The 22,386-nt window shown below is 45.8% G+C and overlaps 1 protein-coding gene across 6 annotated transcripts in view; it reads right to left on the bottom strand.

Moving 5' to 3' along the window:
- The window catches only part of CBX5 (chromobox 5), a 42,136-nt gene that overhangs the window by 8,879 nt on the left and 10,871 nt on the right, over positions 1–22,386 (bottom strand). The window contains exons 1-5 of one of the 6 annotated variants that reach the window (XM_070052339.1): positions 15,740–15,771; positions 15,502–15,601; positions 13,788–13,966; positions 6,206–6,392; positions 1,255–1,352 (exon numbers count right to left, since the gene is read on the bottom strand). In XM_070052339.1, coding sequence (XP_069908440.1) covers positions 1,255–1,352; positions 6,206–6,392; positions 13,788–13,924 — 422 coding nt within the window. In that variant the 5' untranslated portion in view covers positions 13,925–13,966; positions 15,502–15,601; positions 15,740–15,771. Of the gene's footprint in view, positions 1–1,254; positions 1,356–6,205; positions 6,393–13,787; positions 13,967–15,501; positions 15,712–15,739; positions 15,851–22,386 lie in introns of those variants that run through there. The other 5 variants (XM_070052338.1, XM_008256571.4, XM_002711034.5 and 2 more) reach the window with 5 other exon arrangements.

The following is a 22,386-nucleotide window of genomic DNA, read 5'->3' on the forward strand; positions in this document are numbered from 1 at the left end:
CCCTGCTAACACACCTGGAAGGCAGTGGAAGACAGCCCAAATGCCTCAGCCCCAGCACCCACATGGGAGACCCAGATGGAGTTCTAGGCTCCTGGCTTCAGACTTGTCCAGCCCCAGCTGTTACAGTTGTTTGGGAAGGGAATCAGAGGATGGAAGCTCTCTCTCTTTTTCCCCTGCCTTCCCCCCATCCTCTCTGTCACTCTGCCTTTCAAATAAATAAATAAATCTTAAAAATTTTTAGCTGTAACATCCAGTTATCCAACCTACTTTATCAAGTGATCAAAAAATCTAGGAATACGGTTCCTTAACTACTATCTTAAATCAAGGGAAAAGCACTTTAATTAAGATTTTCCTGTGACAAGGGCTATCTCCTTTGGGTCACTCACAGAGGTAAGTGTTATGGGTGAGGAAAGGGAAAACAGGCAGCTGAGACTCAAATCTGGATTAGCGTGGAAAGAGCAATTTAATACGTGAATGCAAACCCTAAGTAACACATACGGCTGAGTAGGGAAACCGCCAGTCAACAGAGCACCTTACTTCGGACAGAACACCGTGGTCCTCCATACACAGGTTTTGGGGTCAGTGCCCGGCAGCATTCTGACCAGTTGAAATATTAAACCTTTGATGAAACGTGTAGGGCCCTCAGCTTCCTTTGTGGCATTGGGGCACAAACCCTCTACACAGCACAAGCCCAGAACCCTTGGAAAAACTGAGAGGCAGTGAGGGCCACACCATCAACCAACCTGCCTTTAAGAAACCCAGCTGAGGGACAGCACTTCACTTTCTTCCGAGAGTCATTCTTTCTACGTGATGACATCACTTGTGCCTTGGCTGCTCACTGTTAACATTCATTTTTTCTGCCACATGTCAATGGCCTTGGCTCTCTGTGATGGCAAAGCCTCACTCAACTCCTGTGCCATGCTCCAGATTCACTGTCTTACAGTAAAGCATCCAGACTTGTGTGAGCCAATGGTTCATCAGGACTCTAAGGTTCCTACCTTGGATTTGCCTCTTTCCAACATGTGGGCTACTGTAACGTAACCGGCTGAATACCCAAGCGTGAAAAGGCTCAAGTCCGTTCCGAACCTTAGTACTCACCTTATGTCAATGCCCACAGCTCATCCTGGTTAAGGATCCCCGGCATTCCACATCATTACTTTGGGAAATTTTCAGTATTGCCACCCCATCCTTCACACAAATTTAAGTCACAGGCAAAGTGACCACAATGACAAACTGAGGACCCGTCTCGCTCACCATTTCATTAGGAACATTAAATCGCCACAGGAATCTGTCGCTCCAATGATCTTTTCTGGCTCCAGTCCTCTCTCAAAGCCCCGGGCGATGTCATTGCTCTGCTATACACAGAGGAGGAAGAAAGGTTACATACAGGTAGTGAAGAGTGAAAAACACTTGTTCCTCAGGTTAGCAAAGCACAACTAAGGTAATATCATCTGCTACCACTTCTGGCCCCAACTTAGAAACATTCTTAGAACTCAAGAATCATGGATCAGTGCTGTGGCTTAGTAGGCTAAGCCTCTGTTTGTGACACTGGCATCCCATATGGGCGCGGGTTTAAGACCCGGCTGCTTCTCTTCCGATCCAGCTCCCTGCTGATGACCTGGGAAAGCAGTGGAAGATGGTCCAACTGCTTGAGCCCCTCCCACGTGGGAGACCTGGAAGAAAATTCTGGCTCCTGGCTTAGGATCAGCTCAGCTCTGGCTGTTGTAGCCATTTGGGGAATGAACTAGTGGACAAAAGATCTCTCTCTCTCTGTCTCTGCCTCTCTGTAACTTTCTGCCTTTCGAGTAAATAATTTTTTTGTTTTTTGACAGGCAGAGTGGACAGTGAAAGAGAGAGACAGGTCTTCCTTTTCCGTTGGTTCACCCCACAATGGCCGCTGCGGCCGGTGCACCGTGCTGATCCGAAGTCAGGAGCCAGGTGCTTCTCCTGGTCTCCCATGTGGGTGTAGGGCCCAAGGACTTGGGCCAACCTCCACTGCACTCCCAGGCCACAGCAGAGAGCTGGACTGGAAGAGGAGCAACCAGTACAGAATCCGGCGCCCCGACCGGGACTAGAACCTGGTGTGCCGGCGGAGAATTAGCCTAGTGAGCCGCGGTGCTGGCCTCGAGTAAATAAATACTAAAAAACAAAAAACAAAAAAAACAACCAAAAACCCTGGATTGGCACCGCAGCTCACTAGACTAATCCTCTGCCTGTGGCGCCGGCACACCGGGTTCTAGTCCCGGTCGGGGTGCCGGATTCTGTCCTGGTTGCTCCTCTTCCAGTCCAGCTCTCTGCTGTGGCCCGGGAAGGCAGTGGAAGATGGCCCAGCTCCTTGGGCCCTGCACCCGCATGGGAGACCAGAAGCACCTGGCTCCTGGCTTCAGATCAGCCCAGCACACTGGCCGTAGCGGCCATCTGGGGGGTGAACCAACAGAAGGAAGACTTTTCTGTCTCTCTCTCTCACTGTCTAACTCTGCCTGACCAAAAAAATAAATAAATAAAATAAAAAAATCTGGTTACCCCTCTTGTTTCCATCAAATGATTAGAAGTGGCTCTTAAATTCTTTAATACCCCTGGGAGATATTCTGGAATCAAGTGGGAATTCCTCTAATGCTACTCATTCTGAATCTCCTTCGCACCATGAAGTTGACACGTCTGATGTGACAACCAAGTCCACGTCCACCCTAAAACCATTTCAATGGTATGAACTTCAAATGTACCACCCTTCTTGCTCTTCAATAACTTTTTTAGGGTGTAAAGTCACTGTAACACTGGCCAGTGCACCTGAATGCAGCTTTTCACACAGTAGAATCTACACGGATAGAACAGAAAGCAAGAAGGACACAAGACCAACACCGTAAGATGGCAAACCTCAAAGATCATAGACCATGGGGAAGGGAACCTGCTCTATGCTACCCCCTCCTGCCATGATGAGCCATGGCACCAGACGGCTGAACTTGACTGTGACTTTCAGAATAACGACACTGTGTCAAAGGCAACCACGCAGTCTAGGCAAGCAACACAGGCTCTCATCCACGTTGAATGGCACTGGTGACACCTGCAGTGTTTGTTCTGTAATAAGGGCAAGGAATTCTCATATCTTTGTACACCCTCTGAGCTCCATTTTTGCAGCTGAGATACAAAATATTTGAGGGGAGAGATATTTCTTGGGATACACACAGAGGCAAACATGGTTACTTTAGGACATGGTCACGTCTGCGTGAAGACAGACAAGCACTCTCTGCCTGTTAGTAATGGGGGGGGGTAGTATGTGTGTTTGGACTTTTGTCTTTAATACAGCATATAATAATAGACAAAAAAATGGCACTGGTGACAGCCAAAAAGTAAAATTTTACACAAAGAGTACACTGGCTTATCTAGCAGCAGTACAAAAAGGTTTAGAAAGACTGCCCAAACGAACTCCATCTCCGGCGCCTGGTTTTCATAATGAAATCTCTTTGCCCTGATATTCATCTCACTTTCTTCTTGAGAGAGAAAAAGCATTCAGGGTCCAGGTGGTCCCTGAAGATACCAGAACCCACAATAGGAAGGAAATTCCAAGCATGGATCAAGGGGAGATACTGACTTTTTAAAAACATAGCCTCTTTTGGGGGCGCTTAAGGGGAAGAGGTTCCCAGATGTGCACACAGCTGCTCACAGCTGGAATGCTGGCGCATGGACCCGGCAGTAAATCATAGCTGGCGGCTGAAAACAGTTTGCCACATAGGGAGGGAAGCGGGGGAATGGAAGAAAAATGTTCAAGCTGCTGAAAAGGAGCCGAGGCGAGGAAAATGCTAAAATCATCACACAGGCAGTAATCTTAAATCAGGCATAATGCCGACTAACAAATTTCTTCTGCAGTGGTCTAAGGAGAGAAACCCAATCTTCTTCTGTACCGGTAAAGTACGCAATCACCTATCTCCCCAGCTGCCTCCCTCACAGCCACCAGCACCGCCAAGAATGGCGGCAGGGGCCCCAGATGGACTTCCCAATGTAGGGGATGTGCGGGGCTGATTCTCAAGGCCAGCAGCTTCCTAACCCAGCTTGGGAACAAAACTCTCTGCACTGGCCACTGGCTCTGAGCCAGCTCGCTCGGGTCACTCCTTTTTAAAGGGACACAAACACAGGCGGAGGAAACACACATATGGCTCCTAGAAGTCCTACGCTGGCCTGTTTTTGCTCTTTTCACTTAGCTGGCAAATGCATCAAAGATAAGAGCCAGAATACAAAGGAGTAATAAAAAAAAGAGAAAAAAAGAAATCAAGCCCCAGCTCCTTAGAGAAGGGAACACATTCTCAAATCCTTTATCAGTGCAATAAATCATAATCATGTACAGACCTCACTGCAACAGAGCGGTTTAAAAAACAAGTTGTAAAAAATGGAATTAGTGAAACAGGGAGGCAGACACGAACTGAGGGTCCCCTCCACTCATAGCCTACCATCTTTCACTCATTTCAATTCTTCTCCCATTCTCTCTTCTCTGGAGGCCAGGCATCGTCTGCACAGCCTTTATAAACGCTGTTGCCTGGACCCAACACACAGCGAGGCAAGTGCACCTGCTCTGGGGTATATCCTGGGCAGTGGAGATTTCTTTGTTCCCTGCAGGGAGGGGTGCTGTGATCTCATGCTCTACAAAGACGGAGCCCAAAGAGAATGCAGAGAGATGGGGACCCCTGTGGCAGCGGTGCTGGGAGATTCAGAGACGGACTTCCGCTCTTACTTTACTCAACTCTAAGTGTGTGATATATCCTTCACCACAAAAGGCTTTATAACCTTGACATGAAAGGAATGAAAGCTGGGGGGTTCACTGTGTGTTTGCAAGTACACCCACAGATGGAAAAGAGGGAGATGAATAAAACAGATGGGTGGGCACTGGCACAGCCGTGAAGACTGCCGCCCGGGACACCCACAGCCCATATCGAGTGCCCAGGTTCAAGAGGCAGTTCTGCTCCCGACTCCACTTTCCTGCTACTGTGCAGCCCAGAAGGCAGCAGGTAATAGCTCAAGTAATTGGGTCCCTGCCACCTTATGAGGGAGACCTACATTGCGTTTCCAGCTCTTGGCTTCAGCCAGGCCTAGCCGTAGCAATTGAGGGCATTTGGGAAGTGAATTAGCAGATGGAAGATCTCTGTCTGTCCTTCAAATAAACAAAATAAAACATTTTTTAAAAACTTATTAAAAAAAAAAAAAAAAGACAGTAGCAATGCTTGTGCTGGTTGCCTGAGAGCTACAGAGCAGAAGGAGTCAAGCAAATGATCAAACTAAAATTTCCTAACTCTTCCCACAGTAAATAATAATGGTTCCAAATGAAGGGGAAAATTAATTTCTTTTTTAAAATTTTACTTATTTGTTTGAAAGGCAGAGTGAGAGAGAACGAGATAGCAAAAGAGATCTTCCATCCTCTGGTTCACTTCCCAAATGGCCAAAACAGCTGAGACTGGGCCAGGCTGAAGACAGGAGCCCAAAAATCCATCCAGGCCTCCCATGTGGGTGAAGGGGTCCAAAAACTTTGGCCATCTTCCTCCACTTTCCCAGGTGAATTAGCAGGGAGCTGCATTGGAAGTGAAGCAGCCAGGACTTCAACCAGCACCCATAGAGGATGTCAGCATCATAGGCTGACAGTTTAACCCACTGTGCCATAACACTAGCTCCCTGAAAATTAATTTCTTATTCAGATTATGTAGAAATAATATGATCAGGAGAGAATATAAATGCCACTGAACTGTATCCTTTACAATGGTTAGTTGCATATTATGTTTCTCTCACCTCCATTAAGAACGAGAGTATAAAGGGTTGAAAGTGAGTGCCATTCTTGAAAGAAAAGAAAAAAAATGGCAGACATTTCAAAGCTCTTTTCCATTCTTCCAAAATTCACCAAAGATCCTCCTAAGATAACTAAGACATCTGTTTATGGAGAGGGCAGAGAGTGGTTTTAAGTTTTACTTAGATGTGATTTTCCCACCTTAAAACTATTCAGTAGTCACAAATTGTGTTTCTCACTCAGCCAGGAGGGGGCACTGTGGCTAACCAACACACCTCCTGGAAGCTCTTTTGTTCAGCAATTCAACAATTTAGCTTGTGGGTCATAGTCCACGGTTCGAATAGAAATAGGGTGGTTTTCTCTCTCTCTCCCTCCCTCCCTCCCTCTCCCCTTCTCGCAGCAAAATAACAGTTTGTGAAGAAAAAAGGAAAGGAAGCTTACCTCTCTCTTTTTTTTGGACTTGATATCATCAGCGCTGTTGGAGAAATTGGATTTCCTCTTGGTGCTTTCTGACTTCTCCCTGGGTTTGTTGTTCTCACCCTCCTTCATCTTCTTGTACTTTTTCATAAACTCAGAAATTAGCTCAGGGCAATCCAAGTTTTTCTCAGGTTCCCAAGTATTATGCTCCCTGGGCAAGAAAGACGGGGAAAAAGAAAACAAGGGCATAAAAAATCCAATACCTTCAGAGAGGCCATGTAGCACAAAGGACAGACACCCTATCCTAAATTTCTACACGAGAGCAATGAAGAAAATATGTCCACATGGACACCCGGACACAATTGTTTACAGCAGTATTTAACAGTCAAAACCAGAAAACAATTCAACCGGTGAGTGGATAAACGAAATGTGGTATATCCATATAATGGAATACTATTCAACAACAACACCAAAAAACAAAATACTAATATAATACATGCCACAACTTGGAAGAACTTCAAAAACATGCTGAGTCAAAGAAACCAGGCCCAAGAGAGTATATATATGAAAAGCCTAGGAGAGACCAATTGAGAGACAGAAAGCAGATTGGTGGTTGCCTAGGGCCATGGCCTCAGAAACGCTCTGCAAGTGGAGTGTGGAGGCGGCTGCACAGCTCTAAAAAGGTATGGAAAATCACAGAACTATAGTTTCCATGGACGAATTTTACAGTGAATACATTATATTTCAGTAAAGCCATTAAAAAAAACCAACTTTCGCTCATGGAGTGGTTCCCACACATTATCATCTGTGCAACAGCTAAAGAGAGGACAGCCTGATACCTCGCGCACCCTCACTGTCCACTGTCTCCAGGGGTACTCATATTTTGAAAAAATGCCAGTGAGTGTTAGAGGATTGTAACCAGTTATTTAGAAGGCAGTATGGTCTTAAATCATTACAATAACGGCGAACCAAAAGATGACGAAGAAGCCGACGTGGAGTACACGAATCCAAGTGCTCTGGACTCAAGTCTGTAATCAGCTAGTGGTCAACATGTATTGTTACATTAACAAAGCTGAGCAATCACATCTAACTAACTCTGGTTCAAGGGAGTGCTGTTTTGAGAATAACTGGTATTCTCAAAATTCTCCTTTATATTCCCAGCATAGATTTTAAACCAAAACTAACCACACTATGAGTTTATGAAGTCAAACCAAGAAATGTACCCACATGGGAAAAACTGGACCAGGTATCACCTTTCCCCTTAGTCAGCGGCAACCAAGGTTCTTCGAGCTGTATTTTAAGGACTTATTTCTACTAAGACACATCTATAAATATATTATAGTTTCTGTAAATCCCTGATTGACTTGGGGATAACTCTTTAACCTTATGCTCTAATCATATCTAATAAGATGTTTTATTATTTTTATCTTTTAAATTTAAGCAAGGAATCTTTTTGTCTTAAAGATCTTCAATTTCAAAAGCAGAATTACATATTGAGAGAACTTCCATCTGTTGGTGTACTTCCAAAGTGGCCTCAATAGCTGGGCCAAGCCAAAGCCAGGAGCCTGAACTCCATCTGGGTCTTGCACCATGGATGGCAGAGGACCAAGCACTTGGGCCATCCCCCACTGCTTTCCCAGGCACATCAGCAGTGAGCAGGATGGGAAGTGGAGCAGCTGGGACAGGAACCGGCATCCACATGGGATGCCGGTGTGCTGTGACTTACGACAGCCCCTACATAAGGAGTCTTTAGATGGGAATAGTTTTTAACACACACCAGCCAAATAATCTGACTCAACCAGGGAGAAGAACGATGAGAAAATCTCAGCTATTTACTTTAGACCTAAACAACTTCCTGCCAAGAGTGCCAGATTCAGACAAAATTAATTTCTAAATCATCTGAGCTAATACTGGAAGAACATCTCCTTTATATTTCCCCACACAGTAACTTTCCCCTAAGCTCTCAAATTGTACAGTTTACAATCCCAGAAGAAATTAACGCACCAAGTCAAGAAAGGGGCCCTATTCTAACACGGCAAGTAGGCCTGGGGGCAGGGGGTGGGGAAGAATCCCTGCTGATGGGAAGACAGCAGTCCTAAACAGGGGTTATCCTTTTCCCACCATTTTGATACTGCTGTTTCTACTTCAACTACTTTTCACCCCAAATACAGTATAGTATAATTAAGAGCTTAGGTTTTAGGGCCAAAGACACTGGATCTTGGATGACTGTTCCACCATCTTCATGTTACATTATCTTCAATAAATAATTCAGCTCATTTCCTCCTCTGTAAAGCGGCAGAATCTGACCACTGACCAGCACATCCTGTAGCCATCCCCCTCCCCCAATCTGAGGTCCCACTTTTGTGCTCTCAGCTACTGTGGTCTGAAAATATTAAAGGGAAATCCCAGAAATAAGCAACTTCTAAGTTCTAACATGCACACCCTTCTGAGTAGTGTGATGAAATCTTGCACGGCCTGGCTCCGCCTGGGCTGGAACGTCAGCCGTTCCTTCATCCAGCCTTCCCTCATCCCCCTGCCCATTAGTCCCTTGGAAGTAGCCCCAGTCAGACAGACTGAAAACTGCAATGCTCGCATTCAGTGACCCTTCTGCAGCAGCCTAACACCGTGTCACAGTGCCCACATCATCACAAAGTAAGAGTTCTGGGGCTGGCATTGTGGCACGGCAGGGAAAGCCACCACCTCTGATGCCAGCAGCCCATGTGGGTACTGGTTCATGTCCCGGCTGCTCCACTTCTGATCCAGCTCTCTGCTGTGGCCTGGGAAAGCAGTGGAAGATGGACCAAGTCCTTGGGCCCCTGCACCCATGTGGGAGACCTGCAGAAAGCTCCTCGCTCCTGGCTTTGGCCTGGCCCAGCCCTGGCTATTGCGGGCATCTGGGAGTGAACCAGCAGATGCAAGAGCTTTCTCTCTCTGTCTCTCTCTCTCTCTTAACTCTTTCAAAGAAATAAATCAATCTTCAAAAAAAAAAAAAAAGATATTTTGAGAGACTACATTCGTAGAACTTTCATTATAGTATAATAGCTGTTGTATTCTACCATTAGTTATTAGTGGTTAATCCTTACTTGGGCTAATTTATAAATTAAACGTTATCACAGGTATGTATGCACAGGACAAACAGGTACTCAGGGATCAGTACCAGGCACGGTCTCAGGCACCCACCTTAGCTTGCAGCAGATAAGGGAGCATTGTGTGGAGGGTGTCCACTTGCAGACAAGGCTGAGGCGGAGCAAAATCTGGCCCAGTCTTTCATGAACCCAGGGCAATCACGAAATCATGACAAATGCTCCATCTGTCTACCACAGATCCTTCCCTCTCTGACCTATCATGGGGTACCAGAGCACCTCAATGGCAAGGAGACAGTTTCAAGGACCTTTCAAACATCTGAGTATTTCTAGCGGTGAGTCAATGGGCCCACCAGATCCCCTCAACGTCTTGAGGTGGCTACTTGAGTTCCTATCTCCCAGTGCTCTGGGTCTCTCAAGCTCAAGGGTTCTCGTATCTGGGGAAAGGATGACAGCAATCCTCCTGAGAAATGCGGACAGCATCTTCTGACTGCTGTGCCGCAAGTGCCACATTGGGGCTGGGAGAATGCGAAGTATCTCACGACGCATGAATTGTCCCACCTAAAACACCAACAAGCTCCAGATGAGAAATCTGAACCTGGGTACTGAAATAACCTGCAGCATGTTCCAAAGGCTCCCGACTCACATCTTTATCCAAAAGTAAAGGCAAAACATTGACGTTTGTAGTACACATAGATCCTACCTTTATTATTTTTTTTTAATATTTATTTATTTATTTGAAAGTCAGAGTTACACAAAGAGAGAAGAAGAGGTAGAGAGAGAGAGGTCTTCCATCTGCTGGTTCACTCCCCAATTGGTTGAAATGGTGGGAGCTGCGTCAATCCAAAGCAAGGAGCCAGGAGCCTCTTCCAGGTGTTTGCATGTGGATGCAAGGGCCCAAGCACTTGGGCCAACCTCTACTGCTTTCCCAGGCCATAGCAGAGAGCTGGATTGGAAGTGGAGCAACCAGAACTCAAACCAGTGTCCACATGGAATGCTGGTACTGAAGGCAGTGGCTTTACCCGCTACACATTAGCGCTGGCCCCCTGAAATTCATTTTAATGATATATTTAATTAATAGATCAAAAAATACTACTTGAACATTAATATGAAAATCCTTCGGCCCCTGCACCTGCGTGGGAGACCCAGAAGAAGCTCCTGGCTCCTGACTTTGGATAGGGTCAGCTCCCAACAGATGGCAGACCTCTCTCTGCCTCTGCCTCTCTGTAACTGCCTTTCAAATAAAATAAATCTTAAAAAAAAAATGAATTTCAGGGGCCAGCATTGTGGCCCAGCACGTTAAACAGACACCTGTAACGCTGGCATTTCATATCAAGCATGGCTTGAGTCCCAGCTGCTCTGCTTCTGATCCGTTTCCTGCGAATGCTCCTGGTAAAGCAGACAAGACGGCCCAAATGCTTGAGTCCTATCACCCACATAGGAGACCTGGATGGACAGACTCCTGGCTTCTGTGTGATCCAGCAAGGACTGGGGCAATTTGGATGGTGAACCAGTGGATGGAAGCTCTCTCTCTGTTAACTCTGCCTTTCAAACGAATAAATCAATCTTTAAAATAGGGTCAGGACTATGGCATAGAAGAATAATCCTCCACCTGCAGTGTTGGCACCCCATATGGGTGCAGGTTCAAGTCCCAGCTCGTCTACTTCCGATCCAACTCCCTGCTAATGCGCCTGGGAAAGCAACAGAAGACACGTGGGAAACCAGGAAGCTCCTGGCTCCTGGCTTCAGCCTGGCCCAGCCCTGGCCATTGCAGCCATTTGAGGAGTGAACTAACAGATGGAAAAATCTCTCTTGCTGTCCACCTCTGTAACTCTTTCAAATAAATAAAAATAAATCTAATAAATAAATAAATAAAATTAATTCCACATTTAATGTGACCACTAGAAAATTTAAAATTATGATTTGTACTTCTATTGGACAGCACCGAAACCAATTCCTATCAGTTCATTGGAGTTCTGTGAAATCTTTTTTTTATTTTAAAGATTTTAATTTATTTGATAGGCAGAGTTACAGAGAGGAAAAGACAGAGAGAGAATTTCCATCTGGGGGTTCACTTCCCAAATGGCTGCAACAGCCAGGGCTGGACCAGACAGACTGAAGCCAGGAATTCCTTCTGGATCTTTCACACAGGTGCAGGGGCCCAGGCACCTTGGAGGGCCATCTTCCACTGCTTTCCCAGTACATTAGCAGGGAGCTGGATCAGAAGTGGCACAGCTGGGATTCATACCAGCATCAGCAACCACATGAGATGCTGGAGTTGCAGGCAGAAGCTTAACCTGCTCTATTGAAACACCTGCCCTGAAATCTTTATTAGACATCCTTTATTAGCCATTACAAATTGAGATGGGGGCTAGCATTGTGGCACAATAGGTTAAGCCATTGCCTGCAACTCTGGGTCCCATATGGGCGCCAGTTTCAGCCCCGGCTGCTCCACTTCCAATCCAGCTCCCAGCTAATATGCCTGGAAAAGCACTGGAGGATGGCCCAAGTGCCTGGCCCCCTGCACTTAAGTGGGAGGCCTGCAGAAACCTCCTGGCTACTGCCTGGCCCAGTCCTGGCCATCGCAGCCATCTGGGAAGTAAACCAACAATGGAAGTGCTCTCTCGCGCACTTTCTCTCTCTAATTCTGCCTTTCAAATGAAGTAAATCTTTTAAAGAAAGAAAAGAATTGAGGCAGAATGAGTAACAATTACACAGTCTTACCTAATTAAAAAAAAATTTTTTTTTAATGTATTTGATGGAGTTATATAGAATGAGAGAGAGAGAGAGAGAGAGAAAGGTCTTCCTTCTGCTGGTTCACCCCACAAATGGCTGCTACGGCTGGCGCGCTGCACCGATCCAAAGCCAGGAGCCAGGTGCTTCTCCTGGTCTCCCACGCGGGTGCAGGGCCCAAGGACCTGGGCCATCCTCCACTGCACTCCCAGGCCACAGCAGAGAGCTGGACTGGAAGAGGAGCAACTGGGACAGAATCTGGCGCCCATATGGGATGCTGGCGCCACAGGTGGAGGAATAACCTAGTGCGCCACGGCACCAGCCCAGCCTTACCCATTTTACCTTCAAGCTACTTCTCTATGCTTTGATATGTGCCTCATTCTATTTATTCCAAAGGAAAGAATAATCTACTTTAGCATTTCAGCATAAAGCCAGCTACCGCCTGATAAACTCTAGTTACCACTTCAGTATCATCCTTAAAATTCATTAACTTACTTGAGGAAACCTCAGATTACATAAACATGTTACTGACAGGGTAAGATGCCACTTGACTCGCCTGCATCAGCCTCCCTCCCTACTCCAGCTTCCTGCTAATGCACGCTTCGGGAGGCAGCAGGTGATGTCTAAGCTGGGTCCCTGTCACCAACATGGGTAACCTGGATTGAGTTCCCAGCTCCTGGTTTTGGTCTTGCCTGGCCCAGCACTGCAGGTAGTGGGGAGCAAATGAAGGGATTGAAGACCTCTTTGTCTGCTTCCTTGCCTTTCAAATAAATTAAGTAAAAATATTAAATATAGAAACTAGGTGGTGGCCAGCGCTGCGGCTCACTAGGCTAATCCTCCACCTTGCGGCACCGGCACACCGGGTTCTAGTCCCGGTCGGGGTGCCGGATTCTGTCCCGGTTGCCCCTCTTCCAGGCCAGCTCTCTGCTGTGGCCCGGGAGTGCAGTGGAGGTTGGCCCAAGTGCTTGGGCCCTGCACCCCATGGGAGACCAGGAAAAGCACCTGGCTCCTGCCTTCGGATCAGCACGGTGCGCTGGCCGCAGTGCACCGGCCGCGGCAGCCATTGGAGGGTGAACCAACGGCAAAGGAAGACCTTTCTCTCTGTCTCTCTCTCTCTCCCTGTCCACTCTGCCTGTTAAAAAAAAAGAAAGAAAAAAAAAGAAACTAGGTGGTGTGTGTTCACTCGAAATTTTCTTTACCTCATCTGTGTCTAAAATCTTTAAAAATAAAATGTTGGCCTCAGATTTAAGTCTCACACTGAAATGAATACTCATCAAGACTGGGTGGCTTCATCCTGGGACACCTCAAAGATCCAGTTCGGGAGAAACATGGGCTATGGAACCGACTTTTTTTTTCTTTACCACCAAAAATGTTAATAACAGTTTACACTGACACCAAGCCTATGTTAGGCCCTGTGCATCCATCTATCAGCCCTATGACAAGTACTATTTCTCTTTTTCCTCTGAGGAGGAAAAAAAAAAAACAGATTAAGGAAATTAACTACCATCATCCATCTCATTTCATTAGTGGTGGAGCAAGAATCCGAGCTCAGGCAAACCGGCTGGCTGGTCTGTGCGCTGACCCAAGGCCTTACCCTGCCTCTTACAAGGAGAGTGAGTAGAGTATCAGCTCTACAGGGGAGGAGTCTGTTTAGTCTGTGTTGCATCTTCTGACTCAGGAAAGGTGTGCAGATGGGAGAAAGAAAAGACACACAGACAGCGGTGGCTCCTGGGCAAGTGAATCAAGGCGTTCACCCCTGCAGAGCCCTGGTGCTAAGCACTAGTACTTACTCGGAAAAGCCTTTCCACTTCAGGAGGTACTCCACCTGCCCCTTCACCACGCGCCGATCTAGCACCTTCTCCACCACGTACTCCTCCTCATCCTCCGAAGAAGAGCTGTCGGCCGTCCGCTTGGTTTTCTTCCCCATGTCGCACGCTCTTCCACCTGAAAGACTAAGGCCACCGCGTTCCTGCAGAGAGGGCGACAAGGTGGTTAGAAGCCACACGCGTGGTTCTGGGTCTCAGCCTCTTGGAGATGGGGTGGGGGGCTGTAAGACAAAGTTGCCACGTACTCTTCTTGTGCGTCTCGAATCATTCTACAGATGGACCCTAAGAATTCACTTTAAAAATGGGTTAATCCTTGCTTCCCCAACTTCCACCTTCTTTTCAGCTAAAGAGATCAAAATTATTAGTGCAACTGTTTGACTCCTCTCATTTGAGATTCTAAGACTGGGCTGCTTTTGTAACTATTTAAAAAACCGGGAACTCCAGAGGAAATGTGGAAAACCTCCAGTTAGAGGAACTCAGATAGAATGAAAACTTCTCCCTCCAAGGTGAATAAGGCTCTTTAAGAAAGTGAAAAAAGAAAAGCTTCTAAAATGTAACTCTTCCCTGTCCCAGCCCCTGAGCGTCTCAGGGCCGCACAAACGAGGCCTGCCCAGGCACCGCCGCCACATTTTCAGGGACTCGGTACATTTCCCTTAGACAAACCGAGCTTGTCCCTCCAGAGCATCCATCAGCTCACGAAAGCAAGGCTGACATCTCCAACACACTAAGCCTCCTTTCTAGTGAGCTCAAGTGGGGATGGGAGGGAGGCAGAAAGAAAAAAAAAAATGAGTCCCAAAATTCAAAATGAGTTTACTAGAACGGTTCAATAATCCCCAAGGCTCAGCCAAGGCAAACAGTTAAGGAGGCACCTCTCCTCTTAACTGAAGTTGACTCTGAGCCAAAGGAAGAGGAGGAGGAAGAGGGAGTCTGGCCCCAGACTCAGCATCAACACGAAGCCTCCAGGAAGCACAGAGGAACCATTCATAGGCCCAAGGAGAGCTGGAGCAGGCAACACAAATGGAAATTGAGTTAAGCTCAGAAATATGCACATCAGGGGGTGCTCAACAGAGAATCCAGTTTTTAAAATTCCCACGTCGTTGTTACCATGATCATTTTTAAGAATTCTTCCTTAACCATGCTAAATGGTGCCTACAGTCTGGATCATATGAGTAGCAGGAATTGTTTGCTTAGCTGAACTCCATTTTTATTTTGCTGTAATCTTTAAAGATGTTACTCAGCACTCTCTTAAATATTTCCATCTTGACCACTCCCGGGAATAAGGAGGGCCACTACTAATCTCAGAATTATGTTTGAGTAACATAAGAAGTTGCATTTATCCATTCACTTCGAATTAGCAAAACTTAAGAAATTATTACAAAAATAAAGAATATATAGTTGGAAACCCTATCTCGAACTTACTAGCAATAGGTATGCCCACCTAAAAACCTACTTATATCCATTACTGCCCTACAGTAAAACCAAGTTTTCACTAAAATACTTTATTCGGAAGAGGGAGTAGCAGGAGAATGTAGGTAGGAGGTTTTATGAATTTAGAAGACAGTCCTAAGCTCCAAGAAAATCTATCTGATTTGGTTTATTTAAAATACAAACAGCCTCGGACCTCACCAGGGACAGGAAATGTCGTTTCCAGGGAGAGCAACCCCCCACGCCCACTCACCTTGCAATTTCCGGGAGCTGAGCAGTGTAGGTCAGAGCGCTGGGGTTAAACCCGGCCCATGTCAGATGCATGCAGTTAAACACTGTGGCTATGGCCTCCCCTGCCTCACCAGGAAAAAACAAGGATTTACATATGTGTTCCTCAGTTTGAGGGAGGGATGAGGAAAATTTCCTTTTGTACCTTCATGCAGAAGAGGAACCCCAAAGGTAGATGCATGGGGGTTCCCTCTTTTACCTACCGGATCGCCCCAGTTCTTTCTTTCCCTCTGGGCTAACAGGAGGGGCCTCCCCTCCCAGGTCTGAGGCTTGGCGGGCTGGCAGCTCCCCCGCCCCCACCCAGCTGCCTGGGCGCCACTGCGCAGCTGTCCCAGTCCGTTGCCATGGCAACTGGCAGCCGTACCAGACTAAGGGGGAGAGGCAAATGGAAAAGTTAAAAGGCTTAACTTTCCCTTTCAGCGAAGACTGGGTGGAGAAGTTGGAAGGTAGCTCCCTTGGTCTCAAGTCTAAGGCATTCAGAACTCAAGGGAATTGATTCTTGAGTTTTAAATCCAAAACCTGTGCTTATTCGAAGAGCACTGTGAATTAATCAATAGCATTTTAAGATCATCTAACAAGATTACAGCTCAACTAGCAGGAGGGGAGGAGAAAGGCTGGGTCTCTCTACAACAGAATCAGTACAAACCACCCACCCCCTAATCCAGCCCGCCCCAAGCACTTTGGACAAGGCCTTTTCTACCATCTGTCACTGAACAGTTAATTAAAATTGCTTGGGGGAAAAAATAACAGGAAAGGGGGGAGGGGGCGTATTTTAAAGATACAACCTTCCTTCTTTGGAAGGATTACTAGGTAGAAAGAGAATCCAGAAGCACTGCCCCCAAAAACCTTTCAACTGACATTCCCTGAATACAAGACAAAGGCGAAACAGCAGATCGCTCAGACCACGACTGCTAAATTGAAAGCAGTTCTCATTAGTTGTAATGTTGTGTTAGGAACCAGGTTTCTTCATGGCTGCCCATCTGATACATTAATATACAGCTCCCGTATCAACAATCCCTAAATGCTTGAGAAGAGGACTGGGGTAAGGCAGAGAAACTCAAGAGACAAAGTCCACATATCTTGCTTTCTCCCAGCCTAATAAACCTCTCAGAGACTGCCGGACATGGAACCCTGGAGCTGGGGTTGCCGCCACAGGAGAGCAGGGAAAAAGGACCGTCAAAAGCAAAGAACCCAACCTGACACAAAAACAGAGAAAATGGTGACTATTTTGGCTGTCAAACAGAAGACACATAGGGTGTAAAAGCAAAATAGAAAAAACATTTTTTTAATTATGGGAGATTTACTCAAATCTGAAAGAACTCACCAGGAAGGAAATCTGAGTTAAAAAATGCTTTATAACCTTAATGATATCTCTTTAATGTAACCAAGGATCTGAAAACAATGGCAAAAAGAAAAAAAAATTAAAGCAAGATCCAGACTAATTATTTTGCCACGTGTGATCTTGGATAAATACATTTTTTGTCTACTCCCAGCATCGTTAAAGCGGGATGAGCACTGCACTCCTTCAAGAGTGAATCTATGTTCAAAACCAAAGAGCCGTTACAGCCCCTAGAAGGGAAGCTTCTGCAGAAATGTACCAGAGCTGAAAACAACAGAAGGAAGGCTGTGACCTCCCGAATTCCTAAGCCAGTCCCCTGCTCACACACAGTCCCTGGCTCAACGTGTTGGTGGACAGAGGAGGAACCATGCTAACAGGGGTGCTGGAAAATTGGTAAACTCAGAACGAGGTAGGTATGTCCTCTCCCAAGGGTAAAATATTTATTTCCATTCCTTCCAACTCGGAAAAGCCCTGGAAATGGCTAAACGAAAAGCCTCTAGTGTTAATTCCATGAAGGGATGGCTAAGGGACAGGAAGAATGACAGCAACACTAACATTCTGGCAAAACCCTTCAGGAGAAGAAAAGTGAATTCAACAAGGAAAGGGCCAAAAAATATTCTGTTGTCTACTGCTGCCCCTAAAAACATCAGGACATAAAGACTCAGATCCATTCCCTGCTTCCTACCCTTAAACTGCCGGAAGGACACACACGCCGAGGTCCTTTTCTCTTCGGGAAATGGGTTTTGTAGCAGCTGACAAATCGAATTGGGCCTGATGCCAGGAGTCAAGAGTCCACCCATAATATTCTTTAAAGAATGGCATGCAATTGTCTTGTAAATCTCCAGGACAGTCACAGATCAGAAGCTGGCAAGGATGACGACATAGTTCTGATGGAATGTGTCTTATCTTAACCTTGAAGTTACAGATCTGCTCAGGAGCAGCAGTAAGAAATGAGAAATGCACTCAGACATCGGAGGGGGCATAATTCTCTTTTAGACAGTGCGACCCAGTGTATGAGGGTCAAATGAAACACAAAGCCAGACGAACAATTTAAGGGCTAGAGCCAGGACTAGATAAAGCATCTAGACTGGTGGTTCACGCTGAGCTGGGGTGAGGGGAGCGATCCTGCATGAGAAGTGAGACATGGATGGCAGGATGATGGAGTGATTAGGCGGCAGAATGCTGATACCACGACAGGAAGAGAGGATGAGCCTCTGTGTGCAACCTTATCCTTGTGGAAATCTCCATGGCAAGGGGAGTGCAGCTTCTCCAGTTTCCAGTCATTCAAGCAGAAGGGCTCTCAGCCTCTCCAATACAGACCTGCACGCTCTGGTAAAGGTATCAACACTACCGATACATTGCAGCAACCAAAGTCCAGGAGGACAGGGCAACAGCAGGCCCCAGCAACCCTCCTTCCTTACCAGCCATGCAAGGCAAATTTACCTTACAGGAATCCGGGGGGGGGGGGGGGGGGGGACACAGAAACAAGGGATCTGCTCAGGAAGCCTTGGAAAACCATCAAAGAACTTTGCGGCCATGCACAGAACCCACATTCCAAGCTGCTGACCAGGCTCTTTAAACACATGAATCTTGAAAAAAAAAGAAGAAGAAGAAGAAGAGGTGAGAGGGTTAAGCAGAAAGAAGAGGGAAAGGAATTCCACATGTTCTAAGAGAAAAAAAGTTTAGAAAGTGTAGGTCTTCAGCAATTTCAGCGAGGTCATTACAAGAAAGCCAGGGTGGGTGATCAGAGGACCACGACGCAAGGGCCTGCCCTCGGAAGCACACCACCACCCTCGGAGGCCCTGGCGCCATCGGCTGCACTCGGTCCAGGCTCTGCTCTAGTCCCTCCAGCCTCACTTTTCAATGCCAGCTGCCCTGGTGGCTTCTCTTTAGTTCTTGGTGTAGTACATTTTATTTTCATCATTGCTTTTGCACAAAAGCACATATAATTCTAGATCTTTCTCCAAGCTTTCTTTTTATTGTTGTGCATTGCCTCACTGAACTACCCACCAAACTATTTGGAGATGGCAATCAAACCAAATGTCAAGGTATATAGTCAATGAGCTCTCTCCTCATTTTACAGTTTAACACAAACTCCACGAAGTAGGTAAAATCTTCCAAAAAGAAAGCCAAGGGGCATATGAAAAGTTTCCTATCACATCACAGATTAATATGCCACTGAGGAGTGGCTTCAGTTGCCCCATGCCTGAGAAATTCCCATGCGCCCCTAAGGGCCTTTGAGGAAAGAGTAGTTTAGGGGAACATTTCATTGTCAGACACAGCACAGGCTTCCAGCAAATAACAGAGATGAAAACAAGCCACATTTACAGAACCAACCATTTTAATCTGCTCTACGTCCTTTGCTCTTTATGGACCTGGAAGCACCAATAGTCTTAGGAACGTAACACACACAGCATAAACCCAGAATACCCTCTATAAAGATGTTTTCCTGTGCTGGATTTATGATTTCCAAAGTATTAGCCATGTGGCATTTTCACAAAAAACAGCATAGAGATGCACATTACAGCTGTCCTAGCTGTCTCAGGTTTTGTTAAATGGGCTGATAACTATCACTCCACCTCCAGCAAAAGTCCATGAGCACCCAATTCAAGAGGAGTTAAAAGCTTTTTAAATGTCTATTTAAGAGACTGGATTAGGAGAGGGTTGAGGGGGAAGATTAACTGTGGTCGTTAACACCCCTATCATTAACAAGCCACATATAGACAACACAAACCTTATTAATAGACAGGAGTGTGGAGAGAGGAAATGCTCTCTTTGGCCAGCACAGCACCACTTCATAATCCTTTAGACATGATGTGAAGGCGCTACTTCAACTAGCCACAGAACCCTTCCGCAGCAAAAAAAAATAAAAAATAAAAGCCTGTTTGCTGATTATCCAAGCCTCCTGCTACAGTGAGCAAAAGGGAGTATAGGCCCTCTTTCTTGTTCTTTCACATTAAAACACATACATTATAAATGGAGATAAAGGCTGCCTTATAAATTCCATTTGTCGGTATAGCCCCCCAGCTCTGACCACCATCATATAGATGAAAATGGACTGTGGGCCTCAATTCTCAGAACTGCTTCAAGTTCTGTCTGGTAAACTTTTTTTTTTTTTTTAAAGAAAAAGAAAGAAAGATTTATTTGACAGAATGACAGACAGGGAGCTCTTCCATCTGCTGGTTCACTCCCCAAATAGCTGCAATGGCCAGGGTTGGTACAGGCCAAAGCCAGGAGCTTGAAATTCCATGTTGTTTCCCGTGTAGGTAGCAGGGCCCAAGTACTTGGGCCATCCCTTGCTGCTTTCCCAGGTGCATTAGCAGGGAGCTGGATCAGAAGCAGAACAGCCGAGACCTGAGTCAACACTCCCACGTGGGATTCCAGTGCTTAACTCCCAGCACTACAACACTGACCCAGAAGTTTAACCATTTATTTTTATTTACATGAAAGACAGAGAGACAAAGCCACAGAGGTATCTCTTCCATCCACTGGTTCACTCCCCAAACGCTTACAATAGCCAGGGCTGGCTGGCCAGTCCAAAGCCAAGAGCCCAGTATTCAATCCAGGTCTCCCAGGTGGCAGGGGCCCAAGCACTTGAGCCATCACCTGCTGTCTCCCAGTGTTTACATTAGCAGGAAGCTGGAACTGGAAAGAGACAACATTTGAATCCAGGCACTCCAATATGGGATGCAGCCACAAATGACATCTTAACCACTATGTCAGCCGTCCACCATTAAACTGGTATATTTAGCAGTAACTTACAGATTCTTAACAGCTCACAATGATTTGACATGGGATTTCCTGCCCCCTCTCCCCCCTTAATTAAAATCTATTAAATAGAAATTTTACAATTGTCAGTCTCCTTTAAATTTATTTAGGGCACATCTAAACCCAACCCCTGGTCAAGAGGTTAGATATCCAACTGTTCCAAGATTTTTGAGAAAGAACTTGACACCACTCTGGAAAAATGTCTTCCAGATGGTGGTTTCCAACAACTCTACCTGTGGAATGCCCTGAGCTCCTCTCAAGGCACCACATGCTCCGGTGAGTGTTGCAGCTGATTGGGGAGTGAACCAGCGGATGGAAGACCTCCCCACCTCGCCTTCTCTGTGTAACTCTGCCTTTCAAATAAATAAATAAATCTTAAAAAAAAGAAAGAAAAATGGGTAATAGCAATATCTGAGTGGATTAACATGAATCTTAGATTAAACACCACTTTGGCAGATCATGCTTGCAAAACACGGAAGAGTGAAAAGAGAACTGAAATGATCACCACCAAATAAAATTACAGCCCTAATGCATTGTGTCAAAAAGCAGCCTCAGGGGAGACATTTGGGCTGGTGGTGAAGATGCTATTTGGTACGCCTACATCACACACTGTGGTGCTGTGCATCTGAGCCCAGCTTCCTGCTAACGTGTACCCTGGGAGGCAGCAGGTGTTGGCTTAAGTGGTGAGTCTCTGCCACCCACTGGGAGAGCTAGATTGAGCTCCAGGCTTTGGCCTGGCCCAGTCCTGGCCACTGCAGGCATCTGAAGGGTGAACCAGTCATGAGGACTCTCTCTGCCTTGTGTTTCTCAAATCAACAAGTTTTTAAAGTTCAGCCATCACATGTAGAGCCAGTGCTTCACCTTGTATCATGCAGCCTGCACATTTTGGACATCAGCAGCTTAAGGGTTACAAAGGCCTCTTGGGGTCATTCCAACAAATCATCTGCTTTAAGGAAGACCGTACACCAAGCCAGATAATCGAGGTTCTCTCAGTCTCAGCTCAGTGAAGACACGGGAGAGACATGAAAATCTGTATAGCCATAAACTAGAATCTCTAAAATATCTCTAATTTAACTGTTGAGAAGATACTAGAATTTAAATCAATATACTAAAAACTGATTAATACACGCTGACTAGAAAGGAATTTTTTTATAATTGGAGTAAGAAATATCTCAGGCTATAAAAGAGAGCATTCCCTCAACATATGGCATAATTTTCTGCTTTGCCATCACCTTGGTATATTTGCAACATGAATTATATCGAAGCCATAGCCTACAATTTAGATAAATAAAATCAAGCCAGTATTGAATTTTTCCCAACCCATACAAGGGTATCCTTGGCAGCTCCTGGGCTATCTATTATGATCCTGACCAATTTCTCTCTGTGGCAATTTAAAAGCTGTAAAAAAAATACATAATGGGTGATGACAGGAGAAACAAACCCACACCAGAAGTTATTGAACCTTGCAGGTCTTTGCAAGTGTCTCTATTGACATTTAAGTGTGAGTTACTATGCCACAATATCATAAAAGTGTACTCTATACTTCAGATATATTGATACTTAAATGCAAAGAAAGGCCACCATCAGATAAATGGCTCAAAGGATGGCCAATCTCAGACCACCCAGCTCTTCAACTCAACATTCTGACGTGTTACTTAAGCCAAGGAAGATTCTTCTATCCTCCTTTCCTCTAGTTTTCCAACTACATTCCCAATTCCACTCCTATGCCAAAAGAACGATTCA

The sequence above is a fragment of the Oryctolagus cuniculus genome, chromosome 11, assembly GCF_964237555.1.
Source record: "Oryctolagus cuniculus chromosome 11, mOryCun1.1, whole genome shotgun sequence".
Lineage (NCBI taxonomy): Eukaryota > Metazoa > Chordata > Mammalia > Lagomorpha > Leporidae > Oryctolagus > Oryctolagus cuniculus.